Source organism: Lepisma saccharinum, chromosome 14, assembly GCF_977018435.1.
Source record: "Lepisma saccharinum chromosome 14, izLepSacc3.1, whole genome shotgun sequence".
In the NCBI taxonomy this organism is placed as follows: Eukaryota; Metazoa; Arthropoda; class Insecta; order Zygentoma; family Lepismatidae; genus Lepisma; species Lepisma saccharinum.
Genome location: NC_139242.1, coordinates 39,663,897 through 39,691,435, shown reverse-complemented (window position 1 = coordinate 39,691,435; position 27,539 = coordinate 39,663,897). Strand labels below are relative to the sequence as shown.

The 27,539-nt window shown below is 37.2% G+C and overlaps 1 protein-coding gene across 11 annotated transcripts in view; it reads right to left on the bottom strand.

Moving 5' to 3' along the window:
- dati (zinc finger protein datilografo) overlaps positions 1-27,539 on the bottom strand; it is a 688,312-nt gene that overhangs the window by 296,809 nt on the left and 363,964 nt on the right. For 7 of the 11 annotated variants that reach the window (XM_083135415.1, XM_083135413.1, XM_083135412.1 and 4 more), the window contains exons 4-5: positions 25,130-25,249; positions 12,656-13,166 (exon numbers count right to left, since the gene is read on the bottom strand). The exons of 1 other annotated variant lie outside the window; for it this stretch is intronic. In XM_083135415.1, the coding sequence (XP_082991541.1) occupies positions 12,656-12,760 (105 nt within the window). In that variant the 5' untranslated portion in view covers positions 12,761-13,166; positions 25,130-25,249. Of the gene's footprint in view, positions 1-12,655; positions 13,167-13,353; positions 13,783-25,129; positions 25,250-27,539 lie in introns of those variants that run through there. 3 more of the 11 variants (XM_083135416.1, XM_083135417.1, XM_083135418.1) reach the window with 3 other exon arrangements.

The following is a 27,539-nucleotide window of genomic DNA, read 5'->3' as shown; positions in this document are numbered from 1 at the left end:
TTATATCAACTAGTAAAACTTTGGAATATAAGAAAGGCAGTCAATGTTTTCTATGCACACAAATTTCTCAACTATATCTACGGGTATGCATGACAATTTAGTTCTGTTCATTACTAGTATATACAGTGCTGTGTCTACATATTTTCACTGACAACTTACATATATATAGTTAGAGTTGGGAAGTAACTTTTTTTACATAGGTTTCTGGATATACTATGTTTTCCTATAAAACAAAGCAAAGTTTCTCATATACAAATATTATCTGGGTGATTTTTTAATTCATATATTCTCTCCTTAGTTGAAAATTGTTCTGCAACAATCATACCCTTCTTAGATTCTGGCTAATGGCTGCATCTTATATCCGACATTTTCCGTCAAACGAATGGCATATGTGTCAAAATATAAATGACAGAATTATATATTTATTTATATATTTCAATCTTAGCTGAAAAAAGTATCCATCCATGTGTAGGAGTGAGAGGGAAAAGTGAGAATCAACTCATGCATGATAGCCTGCGTACAGCTATTACAGACCGTGAACTACCATAAGATAATAAAATTGCAAGCAGTATTAGGGCATTAGATAACATTAACAAACTTTAACATCCGACTCGATATAACGGAATGAAGAAACTAGTGGTCATAATTGAAATGCATGCATACACATCTTTTTTCAGTGTCCACTATCTGGGAAAACACCACCCTTACTTAAAATATGAGCGCCTCTTCCAGGTTATTCCAAGCAAGACTTATATTTAGTTATAGGGTACTGAAACTTAAGTGTTGTCTCAATCTCTAAGCTCGAAACGTATCTATATTTATAAAAAATCTTCGTACAAAATTTCCAATCAAGCAGCAGAACGTACCAAGCGAATCAATAGCAAATATGGATGATATTGTAAAGTATTTGTATTTCCAACCCCGTATACTTGAAGTTTAATATGCGTCAAAGTAAAAATATTTTTATCCACATGACGTGAGCAATTTGCCATCAGAATTTACAAAATATGCAATGGCGCATTCCTTTGCAAGAAACCTCGTCGCATACATTTTCTTATTTTTAGCTTCATCTCCGTAGACTGAACTTGCGTTTATGATAATAATCATTCAAAACAAGAAATATTTAGCATTATTCAACGATATAATCACTGAAGAAATTCCTGCGATCCACGAAACAATGTACCGGGCCTTACAAAATATTATAAAGGAGATCACAGAGATTTGGGGGCACAATTTTCCGGTAAACTATATACATGTTTTGAAATACAGGAATAAGAATGTATGAACTGATAAGATTCATGATTTGAGGAAGTAAAGTGGTAACTTTGTGAATTCGATACCATGCTTATTACCCCTGCACCGAAAATATATATCTTACATCAGTTTCACAGAAATTCGGTGTTAAAACTGTGCTGATTAAAACCATTTAGCCTGTGTTATTGCAACACCACTCAAGTTAAAACACTCACCGCACGTATTGTGCGCATATCCTGTTATCACCGTATGTGTCGTTTGAACACATATTTTTCAATGTGTATGGAGGCGTCCTATATATCTAATGTGTCTGAAATTATTACTGTGCACAATTATTGTTACAATCTATTTTCCCAGCTACAATTCCAAAAGTGTGCAGCAAGTGTATTTTTTTTTTACAGTGTAAGGTTCGCCCCCGGAGTTTAATACACATTTTGTTATTTTTGGCAATTTGAAAAAGAAAAAAAACTCAAGCAAAAATGGCAAGGCTTATAGGGATCTATTGTAAATTGAGCTTGGAAATATATGGGGACGAAAAGGCGAAAACCGTTTCTGTACCATGCATCCGAGCATAATTAGACTATGTATTGTTGAACTTACAATCGCCTTACTTATTACAATTAAAAATGTTATTTCCTTGGAATTTTAGGCTACAAAATCAAGAGTAACGAATAACATTTTCATCACCATTCCATATTTAATACGTCCGACATGTAGCAGTCAACCCATTGCTGCGATAGGAAATTGAACTGAACGCGTGGACTGCATTCACTACAGAAGTACAGGTTCGGATCCACTTGCCGGTTAAAAAATACATTATCTTCATTTTTCTTTAGTTCTTGTTAGCTCTACTAAAACGTCAAATACTTAAGTTCATTATACGTATTTGCAAATAATTCCGTGCAAAAAGCTTTTACTTTGTACAAGAAATAAGGTGGTGAAAATGTTATCATTACCACGGTCCATGACAACTGGCATTGTGAAGAAATAAAATAAATACCACCAATAATCTTCATGCTACCTTATTTTCCCTTGTATCCTGACATTCAACTTATAATTCTCAAGCATTAGAGGTTTCTCACTCAGCAAAACAGGTGTAATTATTTACTTGGTAATGAAAAAAATACACACCAGCTTGAAAAAAGTAATATCTACGTCGCTAAATTTCAAATGGTAACCTCTTGTAACTGATTCGATCAATCGCAATGGAGATTCCCAATTTGCGATGACCTATCCGTTGCGGAAATTAGGCAACTCTTTACTAATAAGAGCGGATTTTGGAGCAGTGATACGGTGATAACAGGATATGCACACGGACTATGCTTCAATCAATGACTAGATGAGAGTTTATTTATTTTGTCTTATTTTTAATGGTGAAGTTAAGGCTGTGGGAGATATGGCCCGGTGTTTCCATTTAAGTATTTATGCAGTTATATCGTTGCAAATTAATGCGTCACGAAAATAAGCCTTTTTTAGCTCCAGTAACACATTACAGTGCATAATTGTGATAGTGCATTTCTGGTGCATTAAAATATGCAGAAAATGCATCAAAGGGTATTTTTATCAGCTGCTGTTCCGTGTGATGCACTAAAAATGCATCGACACAATCATTTGAATGAAACTAAAATTCACGTTTAACTGTGCCAATTGATGCACCGAAAATGCATCGACCTTGACTTGATGCATTTCGAGTTCTGCGTATGCATATAAAGTAAGTTTCTATTAATAATGCAATAACATTTTTGCATATTGCTCTGTATTTTACACGGAAAGAAAGGACAAACAGCATATGACTTTATTTTCAAGTTACAGAGTGCCTGATGTAACAAATTTCAACGAAATTTTCTATAATTACAAGTGTACTGAAAGCAACACTAGATCGCGTCATACAACAGCTATTTAAGGTGTGGTGGTATACAAATCGGTGTTACAAGGTAATGTTCTCTAGTCACAATTCCATTTTAACACAACAAAAAGTGTATGTTAGCTTACACAACACTTTTGAGCATTTGATACCCTACAATTGATTTTTTTTACACCATTCTGTTTTACTGTTTGTAGTTTTTGCCTTGATCTCCAAACGTATTGTTCGAAAATGCAAACATGTAAATAAATATGTTACGCGTCTATTCTCAACAAATGATTTCACACCTTGCTGCCTTGAATATATGAGTAGGTAGTTGCCCACCATTGCGTGTATGCGTTGCTGTTCTCCCGAGGTTTCCGTGTTCCTTCAAGCATCATTATTACATGTTCGAAAAAAATATCGGTGTTAACTTTGCTACGAACACCACGCGAAAAAGGAAGACTTAACAATTGGTCCTCGGGGCAAATTGTTCTCATAAATATCCAGACGTGTGAAGAGGTAGAATTAAGGAAAAATTAAAAAGATCAGGTACGTATATATTTATGGCGATGCAGAAAAATCCAATGCGTCACATGCATTTTATGTTTTTGCAATCCATGCATCAAATCGAAAGTTTGCTTAAACTGTTGGGAGAGATAAGAAATAAAATGGACCAAATTACTTCGATTCCAATTAAGTTTCACTTCATAAATAGTTCAAAATAACGGTTACCTCACTTTGTCATGTTATGTACGCTTTCTCTCCTCAATTTATCACAATTTATTTTTTAAAATTCTCCTAAATTGTAAATTAATTAATTAATTTCATGGCTGACGTGATAAAAAAAATATGCATTTTGATGCACATTCGAAACTTGAATCATTATTATGTTTGTTTAGACTATAGCTTTTGTGGTTAATGAGAATGATTTTCGTTTCTCCATTTTTTTAAAAAAATCGAAACAATTGACTGCCCGAAACTGGTTTGTTTGTTTTTCAATTATGAACCGTGTAATGTGGTGCTCTATTTCCTTAAATACAATTTTAATAATACCATTTTAATACAAGTGTTTGTGATGAACGAATAAACGTACTAGAACAAACATATCTCTAGTATTTATCGCGGTACAAATTACATTTGTTTTGTTGTATTTCTTGTATTATTATCGAGGGATTTTTTGTAAAAAAACAATTTAAGAATATACGCAATTCAATACAGATATTACAACTGCTGGGTGTTCCTTAAATTAAAAAATAATTCGCATTGACAAAATTTCATTTTCTTTTCAATAAAAATTCAAAAATATATATTGTTTTATTTTCAGTTTACTGCATGAATACTTGTTTCGACTTATTTTCAAGAATCTGGAGTTATACTCCCTTGCGGTTGGAACCAAAAGAGATTATGAACACAGGTCAACTATTCTTTTCATGTACGATATATTATTATTAGCGTTATTATTAATAATGAAGTATGGAAAGCAGTTTTGGAAATATAAATGATTGATTGATTTGGTTTATTTTACTTAGTTTCTCTGCCACTCCTGGTTAATGGCGAAGATGAGAATGAGGATGTGATGATATGAAATTAATGAAGAGAAAAATCACCCATGCCGTGATTTGAACCAAGGACCAATAGCGTCGTAGAGAGATATAAATGGATATGCTATGACCCATACTGTGTCAAAAACTAATATTCAAACCAAAATTAATTCTTGGCGTAACGAGCCTATGTTTTGATACACACTGGTCAATTTTTTATTCTTGGAGAATATTTTTCTAAAAATAAAGTTATGACACACATTACTTGCTAAGTAATTTACTTTTGTACGAAATACACTGTAAATCGTTGCACGTAGTTTTACATTTTTGAAAACATACAAGAAATTAAAAGCGTAGACATACAAAGACTACAACGAGTGCAGAAAAAAAACAAGATATGAACATTAATGATAATATACATTGAAAACTCTAAAGGAATAAGTACTAGCAATAGAGCAGATACGATAATTAAATAGTTTCGCAGGATTACTTGAAAAAATAGGATATAAAGCAGAAAAGGAATATTAAACAAGAAATTGGGAGTATGATACCGACATTAACAGATATGGTATAATTACAAATAGTAAGACTTACACAAGTATAATCACTACCAAGTTGTCTCCAATATAAAGATAACCATTTCGCTAATATACATAAGAGAGATATATTGAAAAAAATATTTTTGATATTATGTTCCATAAGAATCACTAATTTGTTTTTCAGTTAATATATTGAGAAATTTGTGAAATTAGTTTCTTGCATATAGCCTATTCATTTACGCGTGAATGTTGTGAAAGTTTTCAATTATATTATGTAAATTGTTCAAGCTTGCATTTTATAACTTAATTAACACTTACTCCCTGTTCTAATTAATAACGGCGCGTGTTGATAAATGAGAAGCGTAACACCGCGGTCATTATATGTAAACTGCATCTAAAATGGCGAATGGTCAATTTCCGAACATTTTTACCTGGCGACAAACTTAATGTAGTTGGACAAATTTTCGATTATACCGAAAGATTTTCTGCCATCATTAAAAAATAACTGGATGTTATTGAAGGAATAAGAAATAAATATTAATTATATAGCCAGCCTCTAGTGAACAATCATTGCTTATGGCGATTACGTTGACGTGCTTTTAGTTTCGCAACGAAATGGTCCTGAAGTTAATGGCAATATGTTATTAATTTTGTTCTCCCAACTTTTGTTCCGTTAATAAAGAATGGACACTGCAAGATGAAGAGTGAAGAAGGCATGATCAATAGAGTGGAGATGATATGAATTTCGCAATCTGTCATAATAATTTTAGCGATATTAATTCATAATTCTTTTTATATATTCGATCGCAAAAAGAACTAATTTTCGGTACATGAATAACTTTTGGTTAGTAATAAAATAGAATAAGTACGTTTTTTATACTGAATCAATTTGGTGTAATGAAACACGCACCAGACTTTACATAGAATCAAGCAAGAAGTGTTAAAAATATTTAATTCGGTAAGGATCAGTAATGTTAAAAGTATTCTGAAGGCCTGCGTTCTTTATTTTGAACTCCACATACATTTTTTAAATAATTAAGTAACGAATCTTTCGATAAATCGCGAGTAAAAAATTAGGACTGCATAAAATTGTTTGTGTGCAGATGCTGTTCAATTAGAATATGACTTTTATGACAACAAGTGGAGTTTCATTCTTGTAATATCACATCGGTTCCTGGATGGCACTCCATTTTTGCACAACGCGTACAAAAATGCGATTATAGTTATGTGAAGGAATGCAGTAAGTACACAGTGGTTCGCCCTATTGCAGTAAATCATTGACGAGAAATAAAACAATATATTCATGGAAACTATTTATGCCATGATAGCTGACAAGTTGTTGTAGCAACATTTTGAAATAAAAATATTTCTAAATTATTTCTTTGTTAACATGCGGATTTATGTAGTAAAAGTTAGAAAAACCTAATTTAGGTTCATTATCTAATCTTTATTAGATTTACAGTTATACTAAGCCCGAAATTAGTGTTCTCAACATGTAATGAGCACAGAACTTTTGATTACAGCACAATAACCTGCTTGCTTATGTTATCGACGAGGTTTACGTTTTAAATTACTACCATATTCTCGTAAATCAGAAAATCTGTTCAGGTATCCAACAAAAATGGAAATTTCATCTTACTTCAAGTAACATCATTACCACTAAACCTGAGTTAAAAACTCTTTCAAAACTATCTGCATTAACCTCATGGAAAATAATATTTAGAGGATTGGTTTTAGCAAGTGCATAAGAATCTGACCAAAATGTGTTCGAAGGTAAGACCGAACCTATGGAAACTGAACATTCTGCAATGATTAATTACATAACTCACCTGTGAATGATTTCAATTGATTGTTGCAGCAATTAACAAACGGAACTGTTTTAAATCACTGCTAAATAACAAGCTCTCTCTTTTTTACAAAAAATCCTTCAAATAACGATGCTGCGCCAGATATAATTGCATGTGATCATTAAATTTCGTTACAAAATATTAACAGCATGAAATTCAATTTTGCATTAATGAAAGAAATACATTTTTTCATGCTTTTTGTTTTCCGATTCCTGTAGAGAGGCAATTTTTTTTAGAATATACAATATTTTTACTACCTATTCCCAATTTAAAAAATAAATTTTTAATTTCTTAATTTCTCATAGTGTATTTGGCATGCATTGGTTTTCTAAAGTATGTTGCGACAGGAAGTTTTAGTTTTTAGTATATTCTACCTGTAAAGTACTAATTGAACTATATATCAAAATAATGGACAAGTTTGGAGGAAAATATAAACAAATAAAAATAAAAATACACAAATTCAAATCCAACCTTGTAAAATGTTTCTGATTTGTAATACAGTTTCAAATTTTGAGAACAAATCTATTGGTTTGCAATGATTCATACTGCAGATCTTTTTTAAAAAGAAAAAAAATGTGTGTGTGAGAGAGAGAAAAAGCGTATAATGCAAAATAACAATTCTAGAAAGTAACAAACACGGTGTAGTTATTTGTGTACAAATATAATTATGAATTAGCAAAAACAGCAATGCAACAATTCAGAAATTGAAGACCATATTTCAGAATAGCAAATTAATCATCGAGCTGATGTATTTCCTGCATGTCTGACAAAGTGGTATATAAGTGAAATACATGCATGAATTCTAACATTTCCAAATTTCGCAGTTTGGCAATGTAAAAAGAGGTGGAAATAAATTATGATTGTATTAGAGAATTACGCATGATCTAACTTGACAAGTTCATTGTTTTTCGCTACACATATACGTACTGTATGTTAGGTCTATCTACGAATATTAGGAAAACCATTTCCTTTGTTCTGGCTTGGGTTTATTATATCAATATACTTATATTTAATTGCATAATAATTAGGATGTAAGGCAAATTTGTCAATTAATAAACTCTTCTCCCAAATTTAATTGATAATTAGAAAAGTGACAGAAAATATCATTTGAGATATATGTAATTAACAATTACACTATGTTCTGTCATAGAGAGACTTGATTTCAAATAATTTTCATTCACTGTTCTTATGTTAATGTAGCACATATTATGCTGTGAAAAATGTAATAATTGCTCTCTGAGTATTTGGAGAAGAACTTTGGTATGTCGCGATGTTATTAGGCAAACCCGTAAGATTTTGTAAAATGAAAATAGCTTATATACACGTAATATATAGTAGTGTAATACAAATCGCCATAAGTATACGAACACTGTGCTGATTGGAAATTAAATATTTTGGAAAATTATTTCATATCCTTGTACGGATACCCTGATAAAATTTTCAAAAATACCCACCACACACTGACATTCCCAATCCGAAACAAAAATTTATATCTGCCTACCCTAATATAAAGAAATTATCGGTTAGTTACTTTGTTGTTAGTGAACATCTATCCATACTAAATGCAAATTTACTGTTTATGAGGCTTACTCTCGGTGTCATGTATTTTAAATAGTATATAAATTCACGAGAAAACTGACAGAGCCGAATAAAAAAGTACAAACAATAACATAGCTTCAGATATTGCTGTAAAAACTGTATGCAGATATCTTTAAACAAAATTATACAGACATAATGATACAGAAGTTTTTACAGTCTCATTACTTCCACTAAATTTTTATACTCATATCCAAACCAAAAAATAACTTTATTTCATTGTTAACAACAGTGTAACTCGCTTTAGTCATTTACCACGAATTTAACTCGCGATTTAGCCAAGCAAACTTACATAGTGCTTGTCCTCGCCATAACGCTCTGATTCATGACCAATAAATACTAAAACATATACTTGCATACAAGAAATAATGAATGTACAATAACGTCTATATGTCCATAGACGAACTAGGAATTACAGTCATTAATCATTTTTAATTTGACTTTTCCATTGTCACAGTTTCTGGGATCGTTTACTTTCGGGAACGTTATTGTCGTACAAAATTTTAGATCATTTTCTTCGGTATAGAATATATGAACATTTTTATTTGATTGACTCGAAAGACACAAGAGAGAAAATTCCCTCAAAATTATAATTTCATCTGTCAGTACTTTTCTCCACGTGAAATATGATCATATTCAATCCGCCCGCGTTTTCCTTGCTATTCTTTTCCCAGTATTTAGACAATATTGCACTTAAACTGTGCAACCTATTGCATGGACAATATGGCCTAAACTGTACAGTGGGTAAATATATGGTCAATACCTGATGTCCACTTACAAATAAAGTCTGCGCAAATATATTAACCATGAAAACACATAAAATTGGATTAGAACACTACGTTTGGTTAGGACAGAGTACGAATATCAATTGGTCTGAAGCGATACTAAAAATGATACTGGTCACGGGTAACACCGGAATTGGAAGATGATCTTTTTCTTGGCATTGAAATGAAAAATTGCTGAAGATTTCGGTTTGCAACAATACATACCGTGTACACACAATTAATCACCCACACTTGAATAAACATTCACTTATTTTCTTGAAAGTAGCACGTTGGTAACGATATATGCAAATGAGCAATGTTCGCCGGACACAGTTGATTTGGTTGAAATCTGTAGTGCAAATATATAGTGGACAGGAAATTTTGCTTCAATTTAATGTCTGTTAAGAAAAGCGAAATAGAAAACTCTAAATTATTATCGGATAAATATTATACTAGTATTTACTTTCGCGGTTTACTTCGAAGTGGTAAATAAGACGTTCCACCAGCACCACGGTTTGTCAAAATATTTACTTCCTAATAAAATCCAGGTTGTTACAGTGTTAAGAAACTTTCACAGAAAACATAAAATTATTAATTTTTACGAGACGCTGAATTTAAATTATTTGCTGAAAATGAAGTACGAAATTTTTACTATAAAAATGAAAAGTGTTCCATATTTGTATACTGCTAAACAATATCAAGTTTTTTCGTCGGTCCTTCGTTGTATATTGCTACCTTTAACTTAACCGCGATGATGATACATGGCGAACAATGAAGCACATGGGATAACGAGCACAATAGGTTCAAAGCACTAACTAGCAACTGCAGGCTTATTTACTCTCTTTTAGCTACAATATTACATATGTATCTTCATTAACTTCATGCCGTGTGCAAACTGGTTAATGTACATATGGAGTATATAAATATTATATTTTCATATTTTATATAAATCCACTCCACATTATATTTTTTAGTGGGGTACTCTTAAAAAGAAATACTCCTTTACTTTACAAGAGGAGTGCGTAAAGTGAGAAATAAGTTAACTCGTACACAAATGGCAATGTTAAAATAGTCTTAGATTTACGTCCGCTGTAATCGCATATTTACTAATTTGTAGCCAAAGAAATTTTTTAACTTTTGTGAGCAAAACGGCACTTTGTATATGCAAAAAATTGTGTATGCACTCGCTAAGTTGCTAAAATTCATCTAAGTTATCGGGACCAGAAGAATTAAGCACATCATATTAAGATGTCTTCTACAGTATTTCCTAGAGCCTAAATGTTACTGAGGTACATGAAAAAACCTTTGATGGAATTCTACATTCATGGCCTGTGTTTATATACCGAGTTTTTCGGTTTTCGTCGTCACATATTCTACTGCTAGTTTAACAGTGGCGAGAGAGATGCTGACAGATTTTTCTGTAGACATTGCAGTAAAATTTGCTTACCGACTTTCGTCTCAAATGGCTCAATATATCTCGCTCAAAAGTTGCGTTATCTCAGCAAAACAACTTCGAATTAAGATTTAGGATCACAAGTGAGTGATTTATTTTTAAGTATACGGTATCCTGCGGTGTTGTCAGCACTTTTTACTATGCCGGTACAGAAGTTCAGTACTATTCGGAGGTTATTTCTTGATTTCTGCACAAGTTAATACCTGCTACATATTCCGTGCACTAGTTCAAAAGCGAACACTGTATAGAGTGGATGGAAATGTGAAATCTTTATGTTGCGCCCAGCACTGTTCACAAACGCATGGACAGATAGTTCTACATGAGTAACTAGGAAATACGTACGGAATATCTTGAACAGTGAGTTTTAGAAATTTTTGCACGTAACACCGAGGAACGTACTGTCCAAATATTTTCCCATACAATAACCCGTGGCGACAGTTGAAAGTGCTTATTTGGAAGCATGCAAATATAGACAAATGCTTCAGTTCGTCTATATAGATATATCAGTTATATTGTATGGAAATTTACTTAATTGGTGTGGTTGTATTAGATATAACGGATGGAAAAGCAGACTTGATTTGTGGATTGTAATGAGCCTAATGTTTGGGACTAATGTGGCTCTGTTATTGAAATGACCGAGCAAGGGGCGGGACCCAACGCTGTTTGGCGGAAGACGCGCGGTCCATCGCCGGGAACTGTCAAGCATCACAGACGGCAAAGGGTCGACACAACACGCACGGCGAAAATTAAACTCAACTTACAGCAATGAATACAAGCAAAAAGTTATCGAACGACTTTTAAAAAACACGCCGTGCTATCCCCTTACCGGACACCGCGTCAAAACGACAGGTTTCCGAGAGGGGTAAGAGTGTGCGCACACGCGACTTTTTAAAAAAGCACGCCCAGTGCAGACTTTTTTTTTCCTCGATCGCGTCGCACTTTCACACGCACTTTTTCGCATGCAAATTTTGACTTTTACCCTTAATGGTTACTGACGCACGATAAACAAGCATGCATTAGTAAGGTGGTGGTAGTTATATATACGGGAGTAACGTGTTGGTTCTTCGGGAGGTAAAAGAATTTCAGAGTCCGTTCGCCGGTCACTGGGTTGGGGAAAAAAAGGCGCAGAGAGTCGACGCAGAAAAATTACGTTTTTTCGTCCGCTGCGTCTTTTTTTTCTTGTCTCGTCACACGCAAATTCACCTCTATCAAGTTTTTTCCCAACGAGAGAAGTGTGTGCATCAGCGTGTATGCAGTGATTCTTACGCCAAGGTTTTCAGAGATTTCCACACCCGATTCTTAATCCACTGCACTGGGTTAACGCGACGGGAAAGACCGGTTTCTGAAGCCTGCGGTGTTCTCTTGCACTAATACGAGATAGAGCGTTAACAAGCTTCGCCCATTTCAATTACCGCTGGAAGAAAATGCGAAAAAAGCATAATCGTCGCGACGCTTAAAAATAAGGAATCTGTCCATTTCTGGCACAAGGTCTCCTGTACTGTTCTGATAGGATTGTACCAAAGGTGAAGCGTCTATGGTGGTAACACAATAACCGGACAGGCAGCTTGTCCACTTTTTTCTTTCTTTACACGGTTGGAACCAGCAGATGGGAGTACATGCACACACAATTACACACATCTGCATCGATACACTTACCCCACACACACACACGTGCTCGCACACACACACATGTCCACAGGGTACCTCAGGGGTGGAGCCTAAGAACAACACACTGACCAACAAAAGAGGGGGCACTGCACACACAAAAACTTTTTTTTTGGAGGTGGTGAAAAAAAAAAGTTGTCCATCACTTACCTGTAATTCGTTGACTAGTTTCTCGGCCATCTTGGGATCGGCAGTTGGCCTCGGCTGCCAAAAGTCCGGGTTCATCTTGAATATCCTGGACGTTACCTCAGTCATGTGACCAAGTTGGTTTTGCTGGGGGGGCGGCAAGGAAACAGAAGCCACGTGGCTAGGCGGTGGTTGCTGATGTTGAAGAGAGTTGTTGGCAGGCGGTCGGACACCACCACCACCTCCTACCGGGCTGGGGATTCGGTGGTCCTCTTCTACCTGTAGCCTTCCTGGTAGGCACACGACATCGGTGCAACAGTCGTTGCTTTGACTTAGGGTCGTCAGCTTTTCCTCCACTTCCTCCCCTATTTTGGAAGTTTAAAATATTTGTACTCTTTGGTGTCGAACAGGTACTAAGGTTGTTGATGCGGTACTGTTGTTGTCGAGTGCTATCAGCCCCTGTGTGTGGTTTCGTTTGGCTGGAGAAGACTTGTAACGTTATGTTTATCTGTCAAAGTCGGGTTTGCCGCACCTACTGAGACAAGAAGAAAAAAAAAAGGATGTTCAGCATGAGAAAAAGCCTACAAAGAAGAAGGTTGGATGCATGAAAAAAAAACTATATTTCAAGAACAAAAACAATTTTTTTTTTACAAGTTACCGGGTATCTATGCGAGTGAAGAGAGAGAGAGATGTTTAGAAGCGCATGACAGTAACACACTTACACAACGTGTTTGCATTCGAAGTAACAACAACGGTACCGGTATGTATCACTAGCGTCGTTTTTGGCACTCGGTAGTTTTGGTCAAAGTTGCGACGAGAGGGTTGTATTGTTGCAGAAGGCGTGACAATGTCGGGGTGTAAAGAAAGCACGAAAATCTTAACACCCCCCTTTCCTCGAAGGAAAGACGCTCGTCGCACGTACAGAGTCGAGGGAATCCCCCCCGCGGTTCCAAACAGGAAAATCCTCCACACGCTGTAAAGGGGGCCCAAAACCAAACAGGAGCCGCTAAACAGGTACAGACTCCACCGCGTTCACGTCAGTCCGGAGAAAGACTGCTCAAAAGTTGTTCTACTCCTCCAGTGAGGGTTCTCCTCGATCTTTTCCGTGTCTGCCCTCTTCTGCGCGGCTCGCTTGCACACACCCTCGCGCCGTCGTCGCTCACTCCTTTCCTCCCCTCCCACGCCGCTCCTTTCCCTTACCGTCTACTCCTACCACTTCACTCGTTCCTCCGACTTTTTCAAGCAAGGAGCGCGCCGAGAAAACGGCTCCCGACGTCTCGGGCGATCACTTGAAATCCGCGCGTCGACTCGAGCGGGAAGGCTCGGCGTAGAAGCTGTCGACCGACCGCCAGAGTGAAGCAACTCCCCCTACGAGGACCATGTGCGTGTCTAGCGGCAAGAAAGCGTTCCGATTGGGGAAACAAAAGAATGCTGCGACGCGAAAACAGAAAAAAGGAGGAGGGGGAGGATACGTCACGTTACGATAGAATGCGAAACAAAACACGATCAAACTCGTACACCACGTGCCCTCCTCCCTTAAAAAAAAACTGGTCAATTATGGCCAAGACAAGTCCACTCACCAGACTATTGACGTATAAATACTTCCAAACATCCCTAGGATCTTCTCACGACTGTATAGCCCGAAAGATAGAACAAAAAAGGAACGAGCCGAAAAGAAAGAAAAAAAGTAGGGGAGGAGGGTTACTGAATAAATGGGCTGATGTGGGGAATGAGTAGGGAGTAGGGGATGGGAGGGAGGGTGTACAGAAACATTAGGGGTTGAGCAGGAAGGGTATTGTGTGCGTTTGTATGAGTGTTGTGTGTGTGCGAGAGAGAGAGAGAGAGAGCGAACGCGTTTTGTGCGTCTTGCAGCACCCAAGACGAAGACCCGTTGTGCGGTGTGCAAAAACAGAAGTAGGCCTTTGCGGCCGGGATCCTTGCAGGCAAAGAAACGTAAAATATGCGCAACCCCTACCGAAACTCGGTGTCTCAGGCGCCGGACGAAACGTGTTTCGGGCGTCCCGACGCTTCGTAGTACGCTCCTTCGGCGAACACTTGGCGAGAACCGCCTTAGACTTCACTGCCCTCTTGCGGGGAAACGTGGAAGGCTGTGCCCGAACACTCGTCTGATACAACCAGAAGGAATTGTTGTAGGGGGAGGATAACGACGTCCACGGGTCTCCTACCCACACGAACAACAGTGGCGATAGCTACGGGATCACTCGTAACATATACTCGTGTACAAAAACTCACTGCTTGAAAACACACCTGAAATAAGGGGGGGGGGAGGAGAACGTAGCGTTGCTTCTTCGTTAAAATGTTCCTGCCCCAACTCGCGGAAGTACGAAAACACTGGAAGAATAAATGCACTCCTATTTCACCTGCACGCACACACAGACACAAAAGCACAGTCTAAATCCTCGACAAAGCAGCGTTGCACTCAGTTGCACCTCAAACGTCATAGAGGGGCGGCAAGGCAGGAGAGGAGGGGGGACTGTAGAAGGCAAACGATAAAAAAAGACAGTCGCTGCGAGCAATCACATGATCCGAACCTCGAGACGGCAGAGAGGAAAAAAAAGAGGTACTTAAAACCTGAAGATCAAGGATGAAAGAAAAGCTGCTGAGGGTTTGGAAAAGAAAGGAGGGGGGGGGGAGAGAATGCAACGTCTAGCAGAAAGAACTCCATTCAGAACCATTTTAAGCGAGAGCAAACTGCAGGGGCATTCTGGGTAAATTGTTTTATGCCCGGTCACTTCATACAACCGTAAATTGCATTATCAAATCTGTACCATGGAACAGACGTACAGTCACGCTACCAATACTGGTTATGCAAGGTTCGGAATGCATAATGAATGGAAGGAAGATACACTTCCAACGAAAGAACACGTGCACTAGTCGTCAAGATACGAAAACGCAATGTAGTGGAGGGGAAAGGAGGGGGGAGCAGGACTGAATGTGTTGCAGTGTCCCGCGTGTTGAAGGCACCACTATAAAAAGAACATGGGGCTCGGGTTGACCTTGTGACTTCGTGACCTGAAGGGTGAATTTTAACTCATTAACCAGCAAGGTTGGAAAATGCATCTTTCATGCTCCTCACGATTTGGATATCTCTGGAACCACTAGGAAGAGTAAGTTGAAACTTGACGGACAGCAGGACTTGACATTTACCAGCTCATTGCAATATGATGTATAACGTGATCTAAGGGATGAAACGAATTCGAGACAAACTTTTCTCCCTCTCTCCCCAAAGATAGATCGCAACGTCGATGATAAGTTATTAATATTGGAAATAGACGCAGTCTTACTCAGGACTCTAACCCAGTAGATCTCAACTTCTCGTGAGACTGTGGTTCAGTTAATTTTTCTAAAAGTTGATTACACATAACTCATTCTATTTTAAAACTTCATTAATTAATATATATTCTTGAAATTAAATATTAATAAATAAATTATGACATAATCACAAAGAGTAATAGTCATCGCGATTAGCCAAAATAGAAAAAAATCGACTTTAAATAAAGTAAATCAACCAATAAATAGTAATAATTCGATTATGTCTACGTTTGTTGGGGCCTCCCCGATGATGTAGTGATAACGTCGTCTCCTTGTAATCAAGGGGTCCCGGGTTCGATATCCGGTGGAGGCACACAGTGGTCTCGATCCCACTTTAAACTGTAGATCCAGTCCCGATTAGCCTAACTGTGCATAAACTGGACTTAAAACAACCAATCAATCAATCAAGCATAGGCTTGTTGACAAATATTGACATGTTTAGTATAGTTGTCAACCACTGCATCTAATGAACCTCTCGCGACCCGGTATATTTGATGCCAGGGGCCCTGTGGTTGAGAAACACTAACCAAGGATTTCGTAGCACGTCGCAAGGGGTTCCGGGTTGGAATCTCGGCCTGGTCATGAGTGTTCTTTGTGAGCGTCCCTTCATCAATTTAATCATATCATCACTAATCCTCATCGTCGCGATTAGTCAAAAGTGACAGAAAAGCGGTGCTAAATAATTAAATCAAATCGCATGCCGTTGCAATAGCGTGTATCGTGTCGCCTCGATCTGTTGATCGCGCATGCGCAGTGCATGCTTTTCAAAAGACTGGAGGTACTCGTGTCGCTTCGGTCTGACAGTTGCTTTGGGTCTCCCTTATCGCACAAGCCTCAACGAACATTATCCCCGCCCTTCGCCTTATGACGTAAGCTCGGAATGACGTCGTTGTTATAGGTTAGGCATGTTGGGGTTCATGGCTCAGCATAAATACACTGCAATTTTTCGGGGCTTCTCCAAAAAGATAGATTTATGCTAAGAGCAGGCACGTAGCCAGGATGAGGGCTCGGGGGCCTGATGCCCCACCCGAAATCCTACAAATGTCATTAAATAGTGTGTATTGGTAATTAATTTTACTGCCTTACCAGGATTAAACATCTTGTATAATAAATTGTAATATACTGAGAAATTCATTTTCAGGCGACTTCTACCCCTCGCTTTTAGATTGCGGCTGAGTGATGAGCTCACCGAAATAAAATTCTGCCTACGGGCCTGGCGAAGAGAACTAAACCCAACAAACGAAGGCATTCGGCTGACGTCGAAAAGCGAGGGTCTGGGAGGTTGGTTGAGGCTTGTGCGATAAGTTAAACCCCTAAAAATTTGACAGAACAAGTCAGGTATCTCCGCGTCTCGTCACGGCAAATTACTCGTTTGTTGAAGTCTCGTTCTTGTCCTAGTTTCTCGAATTCAGACACACACGCTATACATGGCTGTGGAATCATGTGTGCGTGTTCGTGATGGAGAATCTGCACTAACTCTCTCTCCCTCTGTTAGGGGATGAACAAGCTTTAATTCACACAGCACCCCAGCCTGCTTCAATACAAGGTTTCGACATTTGCATACCTTTCAAACGAGGGAACGCATACGCGAATTCAGGGCCGGTTCGGGGTTCGAACCCATGCCATCCAATTTAACATCCCCAAGTCCTGCATCTGCGCTGTCCGCTTCGATAAATGGCTTCTTTATTTGCATAACGTTCGGAAGGGGAGTTAAATGAGGTAGGCATACGTCACCCCCCTCTGTCGAAGAGGGGGAGCCGGCCGGAGTTAATGCCTTTGGGGGATTCGAACCCTGGTCTCATACGCTTTTAAAAACGCACCATTGTGTTTTATGTAGCGTCTGTTCGGAGTTCAAAGTAAATGGGGTTTCATGGAATATTTATCGCACATGCATATTTAAATATATATGCACGTGTACTAAGGGTTGCTTGTGTCGAATAACGGACATTCATAGCAGACTTGACTTGAAGAGAGATAAAAACTTAAACTACATTTAAATCTTCATATCCTTCACATAACAATGCTTGTATGCTTCCAAATCTATCTATAGATAACAGCGTCAAAGCTGAGATTTGAAATTGTCTTCAGTTTGTTGCAATGATTAGTTGATATTAAAGAAATCGGCAAATTTCACTTAACGTAAGATTATATTCATAATATTAACAAAACCACCACACCAATAAGTAACAAAACAAAAGAACATCTATAATGTAATAAAATGTACAAGATAATTTTGTCCATTCTTTACGGGTAACACTTATACAAACGAGGCAATGAAGTACATAATTGGAAATGCAAATTGTTGGAACTAGATGCATATGTTTCTTTAATGGAAAATGACCCGAATGAATTGTTAAACACGATTTATGACTGGGAAAAACTAAATCAAAGTAACTTTCTTCTTAAAAAATCGATATTGTAATCAGATTATTTAAGAGGCAAACTAGTAAATATTTAGACTGGATATCGAAACTGTAAATCGCGAGCTACCGATAGCTCGCCTTCTATTCTATTTTATTTTCAGTGAATGTTTCTTTACACTACTCTGCAGCCGGTGGCAGCCATAATGAGGGCGGGGCCGGGGGGGGGGGGGTTCAGCAACGTCACTGTACCCCTGTCAATATTTCAAGAAGTAATAATACCAATTATCCAACACTGGAATTATTCTTAGTCTCAAGAGCAACTATACCTTCACACTTGCGTATCATGTCCGCCCTTTCGAGTCAACTACTGGTTACCAGAGCTATTACAAATAGACTTAGTTGATCTGATAAACCTACCACGTGGAGATCTAAAAACATTCTAAAGTTAACAATACGGGAAAAAAATCAACTTTAACGTGATATAAATTATGTTGTTTGATTAATTTTTTTATGAATCAAGAAATCATCGCAAAAAATTTTTGCTTCTACCCTAGTAGCTTATCACGTACTTGAAAATCTGCTAATTTAGCTCAACATCGAGAGTTTTGCTTTGCGACCAATTAGAATATGGATACGTTGTCCTGATGTTATGTAAGTGACGAACAGCAAATATTTGATGAGTTTATATATTGTAGGCATTTTCTTTTCCAACAGCATAACGGTCGGTATTATTATAATTAATCTCTATTTTCAATATATAAAGTGTCAGGATAGAAGATGGCTAAATGTTTTAAGAAGCGAAGCCAGATTTGAACAAATAGGCTGATATTCTGTGACTGAAATAATGGGGTACGTGTTGTATGTGTAAGTTTGCACGTTTGTTTTAAAAAGACTTGTCAGATAGGATGTTGAAGTAAATCACACACACACACACACACACACACACACACACACACACACACACACACACCCACACACACGTACGTTTTATAACTTTGTGATCACACTTCACTCAAATGCATGTAGCCTATTTAATTTCCCATAAAGGAAAGAGGATACTGAGTTTGTAAGAACTGTATGTTATGTTATCAAGATTTTGATTAGCTTCAGAAAAGTAAAATTCTTGCATTCTGTCAAAATTACATTCTTCTGGTCTGTATAAAATTAGCAAAGCAATTTCACTTCTTTTTATACAAGCTTTTGAGTGTTACTATCTGGTATTCATTCAGCGTGTGTTAAATGAACGCAATGTTTATCAAACATTTAGGATGGAAATTTGCAATAATTATTATTAGTCTTTTTAGAAGTAATATTTAGAACATTATACATATTTTGCAAAACCAGATTTTTCAGATATTTTTAAATAACTTTTCAGACCCCTCTGTAATAATTTATAATAAAATACACGGTATGTCTTCAAATTTGTACATAAATCAAACAAATCAAGTTTATTCAACATCGTTGAAAATAACTAACTAAGGTAAAATATAATAAGAATTTTATACGAAATATTTCTCAAAACAGAAATCCGTTTGCAGGAAAAGTAAATTATGTTTTGAGTTACCAAACCTCGCAATAAATAATGTCCCTGATTTTTTCTTTCTATTTCCAGGTCAAAGGGAATCACATTGCATTATATTTTGCTATGTATTTGTCCTGTTCAGACAGAGTGGTACATATTTCAACTGTCCAGTATTACAAAATGTTCTACTTTATGTTAACAGGAGCAGGGGCACCAACTTTGGGGAAAAAAATTGGTGAGTTACAACACTTGAATTAGTCTATAAGTTCACAAAAATCTCCCTTCCTATTAATGCACACCAAGAATGCATTCTTACTATTTTTTTAAAAAATTGTTATTTACTGATTTCAGTAAGCAATCCACCACTAATCACAATAACAAGCATATAATAATAATAATAACAACACGACAAATTATTGGGTTGGCTCTATGGCTCTACGGGCCTATATAAGTTGGAGCCACTGAATAACAGTGTATATATTTCACAAGTTAATATTTTAATGATAGTTGGATCGTGTCCCTTTACGGCATATCCGTGATTTGAACCTATGTCCCCCGAGTTCGTAGAACGACACGCTAACTACTATACCAGCGAGGACGGCAATGGTAGTAACATCAACCCGATTCAAAATGGAGAATAGGAGCGTTTGACGAGCACTTCAATATACATCTGCCATCATAGCAGCTGCCTACCTACCCACGAACGAAAAAAAAAAGGTTCGTCTGATTCGTTCCCTTGAAATTTCGGCAACAGACTCCCCCCGTGCCAGATCACGTGGTCCGTGGAGAGAGCACCCCTATTGGGGTAGGTCGCGATTCTTCATTGTTGGGAGGGGACGGAAAGGGCGAAAAAAACCGCGTCAGGGTGGGGTTGCTGCAAAAACCCCACCCTTGAAGCCACCCACCAAAACCAACCCTGCCCCCTGGGACAGAGTGCATATACACAGATTCTTCAAACTTGCCCTTTTGAATCAGGTTATGAAATCATTGAAGAAGGTGGAGGGGAGGGAGATCTTCATTTACACACAAGATGTACATATCTATTATTTAGTTACATATAAAAGTAAATTACTAAATATTTAAATGTGTGTATATCCCTCTCTTGGGATTGTTCATATTGCATGACACTCGAAACACGATGGAGACTTTTTGTAATGAGCGTTTTTGAATATCAGTCGCAACTTTTTGGAAACCTTTGCCTTGGTAAGTTTGTAAGTACTGTAAATACTTCTTACAACATAAAGTATCATTATTCATTCGTATTTTGCTCAGATAAGACTGACAAGTGACGCTAGTGGCAACCCTGCCGCGAGCCCCTGGAAGTTATGTCAGAGCGGTCGTTTGCTGTGTTGGTTTGCATACATACAGGCTAGATTTTAAGCGGTTATAGCGTCGAAACTAAGCGCTTTCGAGGTAAAATTTACTAGGAAAAGTGACTTGGTTTTTATATCTACCAGAACCCAAGCGTAGTTGAAGTTGATTTGCGACACCCTGTATAAAAAAAAAATCATTTGTTACTTTCATATGTATAAGATATTTAAAAAAGTACCAAACTGAATCTTTTACCAACTGGTAAGGTAACGTTTCTTGTGCATATAGTACCAGGCCATGAAGTCACATTTAGGGGATGTGGGGGTAAGAGCCCACACATTCTCCATAATTGACCCTAGGATTGCATATGCAAATATAAAATATCATTCTTGCTTGTTGAATAGGAAGGTGATTTTGAAGGTGATGTGATCAGCACCACGCTCCGACCGCCATGGTTGTTCTCAGGTACCCATTGATTTGAGGCTGAGGAGGTCCCAGAGCTTAGCCAACGAACTGATTAAAATATCAAAACTTTACAAAATTTGTTTATTTTTTTAATTTTATTAATATAAATAAATTAGATTTCATACTTATATTTGCCTTACATAGTTGTCTTACTTCTATTGTGCATATTTTATTATTGCTGCAACACTTACAAACACAGAGACAGACACCATCCGACGTTCTTTTTATGTGTTTATTATTATTTCTTATTGAGTTACAACTATAATTGCTTGACTTCGTTTTTATAACATAAACTCTCCTCCCGGAATTTTTTGGTGGAGGAGAGTTTTTAGGACAAGTTTGTTTGTGGGGGGAATCTCCCCCCAGCTCCCCCAGGATTTCGCACCCTGTTTTGGATTCTTGTCCATAGCGAGCTCATCCTCCAAAATGGACGGGGTCTGTGTTCGTCGTTCCCCACTAAATGCTGCTAATTTGCCACCACGCAGGCCCGGAAAGGTATGATGAATGAGGTGGGAATGAAAATTCCGGAAAGTGTGAAGGAATTAAGCTAGAGAAACAAATTAATTTCATTGCTTTCCTGGCCTGACTTATCGCTTACTACAAGACTATCCAGGTAAATACATACATGCATATTTGGCAACCATGGATGTTGCCTGAAACTTTGTGGGGGTTATTTTGTTTCAACAATAACCAAACAATGATTTATTATTACAAAACAAATGATCGAGTTTAGATCTCTCCACCGAAGTTCCGGGGTTCGAATCCCGGTCTCGTCATACAGATTAAACTGGAGTCCGAGCCACTATGCGCCTCCACAGGGTATCAAACACGGGACCCCTTGGTTTCAAGATGACGACGTTACCAACAGCGCCACCCCGAACAGCCAAAAGATACTACAGGGTGTTTAGAAAAAAAGGAATGTAAGATGCAAGAAACATAGATTGAGAGAAAAAAGGAAAGAAAAGTGAGAGAGAAAAGAAAACGGAAACAAGGAGAGAGAGAAAAGGACAGAGAAAAAAATTACAGCGAAAAAGATAGGGAAAAAGGGAAGACGAAAAGGAAAGAGGAAAATGAAAGAGAGAAAAGGAAATGGAAGAAAGGAAAGAGAAAAGGAAAGAGAAAGGGAAAGGGAAAGACAAAAATGAAAGAGAGAAAAGGGATGAAAGTAAAGAGGAAAAGGAAAGAGAAAAGAAAGAAAAATGAAAGAGAGAAAAGGGATGAAAGGAAAGAGGAAAAGGAAAGAGAAAGGAAAGACAAAAATGAAAGAGAGAAAAGGGATGAAAGTAAAGAGGAAAAGGAAAGAGAAAAATGAAAGAGAAAAAAGGGAAGAAAGGAAAGAGAAATGAAAATAAGTTAACTACACACAGAGACAGAGAGAGAGAGAGAATGAAGCAAATTTGGAAGAAAGAAAAAGAGGGGAGAAATGATAAAGAAGTGAGCGACACACACACAGAGAGAGATAGGGAGAGGGGATGAGAGAGAGAAAGAGAGAGAGAGTGAGAGAGTGAGAAAGAAAGAAAGAAGCAAGATAGAGGGGAAAGAAAAGAGGAATAATGAGGCAAGACAGAGAAAGAGACAGAGAACACAACACAGACGGAAAGGAAGGAAAAGGAAAAGAACATAGAACAGGGATACTAATATAAAAGAGAAGGTGATTTTTCCTATTCCGACAGGTGGGAGAAGGGGCCATCTATGGGTACTTACATTCTTGTTACATTTTTGTTTAAAGAAGTCTTAACAGAACGCGATGAGAGTTATTATTGTGGTGTTTCTATTATCTTCAAATTAATTGATTCACTTTCATTGATCATTTTTTTTTTTTGTAATGGTTATTGATGAATGGGATGTGTACAGAGAAAAAATGGATTGATTTGTAGAGTTTTGCTATAAAACCCACCCACTAAAATTAACGCTAGTGGCTTTAACCCCCCCCCCCCGAAAATAAGTGTAAAGTTGTTGTGCAACCATTGATATTTCTGATAAAGTTATGAGAATTTACGGCAAGTCTCTCTAATCACTAGGGAAAAAGGTGCAAGAAAGGTTCTGATAAAATGCATTTATACGATGCATAGAGAACTGTGGTTCTTCCGAATAGGTTTTGTTTTCCCTCGCGGGTTTTGCTACATTATCTTGAGAACTATTGAGGCTGCAATGATTATATTGTACCATTGTATAGGTCCCGTTCTGCTCTACAAAATGAGACTATTGGATTTTATGTAGCTGCTCAAGAAGAGTGAAAAATAATTTATTTCTATGTTTAATGCTGAAGCATCAAAAAGGGGGTAAAAGGGAATAAATGTGCTAATCTCACGATAAAGTACAACAAAGTGCGTTCATTTTACTTGATTTCATGTCCTAAAATACATATCTCAAACGATCGGTAAGAAAACAGCTATATTTTAGGAAAGGTGCTTTACCTTAAAATCCATTCCCTACTAATCACACTAAAAAGGTATTTTAAGGAATTTTACAGCAGTATACTAATAACAGATAAGTGTATCTAAGTCATTTTTGAAATCATAAAATTATTAATCCTATAAAGTAGGAGTAAGTCTGTTTACTGAAAACAAGACAATATTTAGTCAGTCATGCTTTATTTGACAATATTAATTTACACTAAGTTGAGTATAAATGTGGATTAGTTATTTATGCGCTCACTGCCTGATTCTTTTAGCACATGCAACTGAACACCCAGAGAAATACGAGTCAGTTGTGGCAGTTGAAGTTAACAGGACCCTCAGAAACAATTCTCGCAAAATCTGTTTAACTTTGTATCACTTGAAAGTTTCTACCTGTGTCTTTCAATCTGCCCTTTTCTTTCCACCCCTCTTTCTCTCTGTATACATGTGTGTTTTCTCTGTTTATACCCTCTCTCTACTTCTCTTCATTTTTCTCCCTTATCACTGTCTCTTTTCCTTCTGTTGCTGCTTCCGCCCTTCACACTCTCTCTCTCTCTCTTTCTCTCTGCGTGCGTTTGTGGTACTGAACTTGCTCGTATTTTTCTGTTCATACCTCTCTCTCTCTCTCTCTCCTCCTCCCTCTGTCCTCTTTCTTTTTGCCTTAAAAATACCGTTGGGAAAATATGGTAATAGTGACACAAAACGAATATAGGGTCCAAACACATGTGCATCAACTCTCTCATGTATTAAGAACTATTTACGCTTTCATATTCGTGATCTAGTTATAATCATTCATGAATGAATGTACATGTAGCATGTAAAAAGTAAGACACAACGTCATTGGTAAGTTTTAACAGAAGGTATGACACTAATTGATATCAGAGGTACAAAATGCTTCTATTCCAAAATTGATGCATTTAAATGCATTTAATGAACACGTATTAACGTAATTAGTAACTACCATAGACCTTATTAATAATAATATTCACAACTCATTGATCATTACAACCCAGAATGGTGAAAATCATTGTTATTGGTAATATCTTAATTGAAAAGATAAGAACGAATCACTACTTGTAAAATTGTTACATTGTTTCAAACTTACATACACGGGTGCAGCAATCCCGTCTGGTTGCCAAAAATCCTTCCGATGGAAATGACCTTAGAATGGCTGGAAGGCCTCGAGGTGATGGCAACAAAGCATGGATTTTAACAAGAGTTCATTCTGCAACAAAAGGGATGAAGAAATGGGTAAGCACCAATGTGTTACATCATCACGTATTTACATGAACAGCTACATAGAAATAATTTTAAAGTATTGTTACAGAGTAATTGACACAAGAAACGAACTTTGCTTGTAATTAGAATACTCCATAAGGTACAGTCACGGACAATTATGGGCTGTAACGATACATTACCTTTCAATGGGATTGTTACAACCCAGCAGTGTCCGTGACTGTACAAGGATGATTTTGGCCAACCTATACCTTGGAAACAGGATGAGTCCAGATGATGATGATGATATCAGAGTAGGAACGTGATTGGTGATTTAGCACTAACCAGGAGGGATAGTGGGGGTTATAACCCTCTTTATGATCAGAGTTACTTAAAAAATACTCTAAATACTCGGGCACTGATTATACATAACATGAAATAAAAACTCCTTGCATATGTTCAAAATGTTTTGTCATATTTTACAATATAAACACAAAATGTAATGCAAATAATATACTCTACAATGTAAATTGATGTAACTTAGTAAACCACTTTATAGAGTTTCATATTGTACATTGGCTATAATAAACATCCATACTTAGAGATGGTCCTTGTTAAGGTGCTTAATATCTGCATATTGCAACACTGTCATTTTAATGTTCCACATTCTAATGATGCATTAACTTCGCCCTTAGTCATAGAGCACAACAAACTAGTGTCACCTTGGGAGTAAGGAGATGAATGAATGTTGTGAAAACATGATACTTGTGTTGCGAAATGTGAGGTTTAGCAAGACGTTATGTACTCGTATTATACACATAAATATTGAGCGCGTTGAGAGAAATGCAGATATTAAAATTTCTTCAAGCTTGGAGTTTTTATTTAGGAATGGACGAAGACGGATTTCACATACCCTGCGTAGCATGTTGTGCATGCAATATAATCTCATGTTAGCTTTTTCTTGTTGTTGCAACAATAGTGTTGGGCCTTTCCGATGGCGTAGCAGTTACATCATCGCCTTTTAATCAAGAGTCCCGAGTTCGATATCCAGTGGAGGAACATAGTGTTTAGAATCCCACTTTAAACTGCAGGTCAAGTTCCTATTAGCCTTTCTGTGCATAAAGTGAACTTTAAAACAAAATCAATGAACAGTTAACGTATCGAAATGTGTAGTATCTAAGCATAATATTGTGATTTTGTTCTAATATTTTGGTCTAATTGTGATGACGTCAGAGAATATTGATGAGCCTGAATCTCTGCATCTTGGGACTCGGGTTCCTATTGTAATTTTGCTGGAGTTTTGTTTGGTCTAAGTTAAAATGTATACTCTCAGAGAAATGAATGTAACACTGTCTCTGGTACATAAATGATAAGAGGCAAATTGTCCATTACCAGGTTCATTCAGTTTATTTTACACAATACAAAGTTCAAGAACTGAACACTATCAGCCCCTGCACCAAAATCAGCTCAATTTCATTCCCTGAAGTCATGTGCAATGCAAGAGAAAAGTCGATTAAATTAGTGGTGGTCAATTTGCTTGGCAATACTACAGCGCCTTGAATAACGTAGTGTGGAAAACGACCCAAGAAACTGGTTCCCCGAGTTGATGACAAGTAGATAGCAGTGTGATCGACGCAGGTGCTAATTTTGTTATGAAAGTAATGCGGCTTAGTTAGTTTTTGGAATATATTGTGTAGATTTGTTTCTCTAGAAAGGCGGTAAGTGAATTGATGGAAACAGTTATATTTGTGGAGTGATTTGCAGTCACGAAATGGCATTAATTTGGAAAGAAAAGTAAAATAAAATTAATAAATAAATAGCATGCGTAACACAAGAAGAAACATCGTAATGTGATTCCGGACGTCAGGTCTTGGACTGTGTATTACAGTTTATTTTTCTATGTTATTAGAATATAAATAGTATCCTGAGAGATATTTCATACCGAGGCGACAAACCACAAATGTCGCTTGAAAGCGAGCAGTCGGAAATCAATGCAGCCTTTCGAACCGTAGGCACAAAAGCTCTGACTGCACCGTTTCCTCAAGGAGATTTTACACCAAAGCGACACGCGACAAACGATACGAGGATTTCACACCAAAGCGACACGGGTCATTCGGTCCAAGGCAACTTTCATACCGAAGTGACACATGTTGCTTGGAAAGGAGACAATCAAGAGCAACATTTCACATCGTAGCGGCATGACGGGAAGCACAGGCCAGCGTTCGGTTGGTGAAATCCTCAAGCGATAAGTGTCGCGTGCCGCTTGTCGCTTTGGTGCGCAATCTCACTAAAGCAAGACA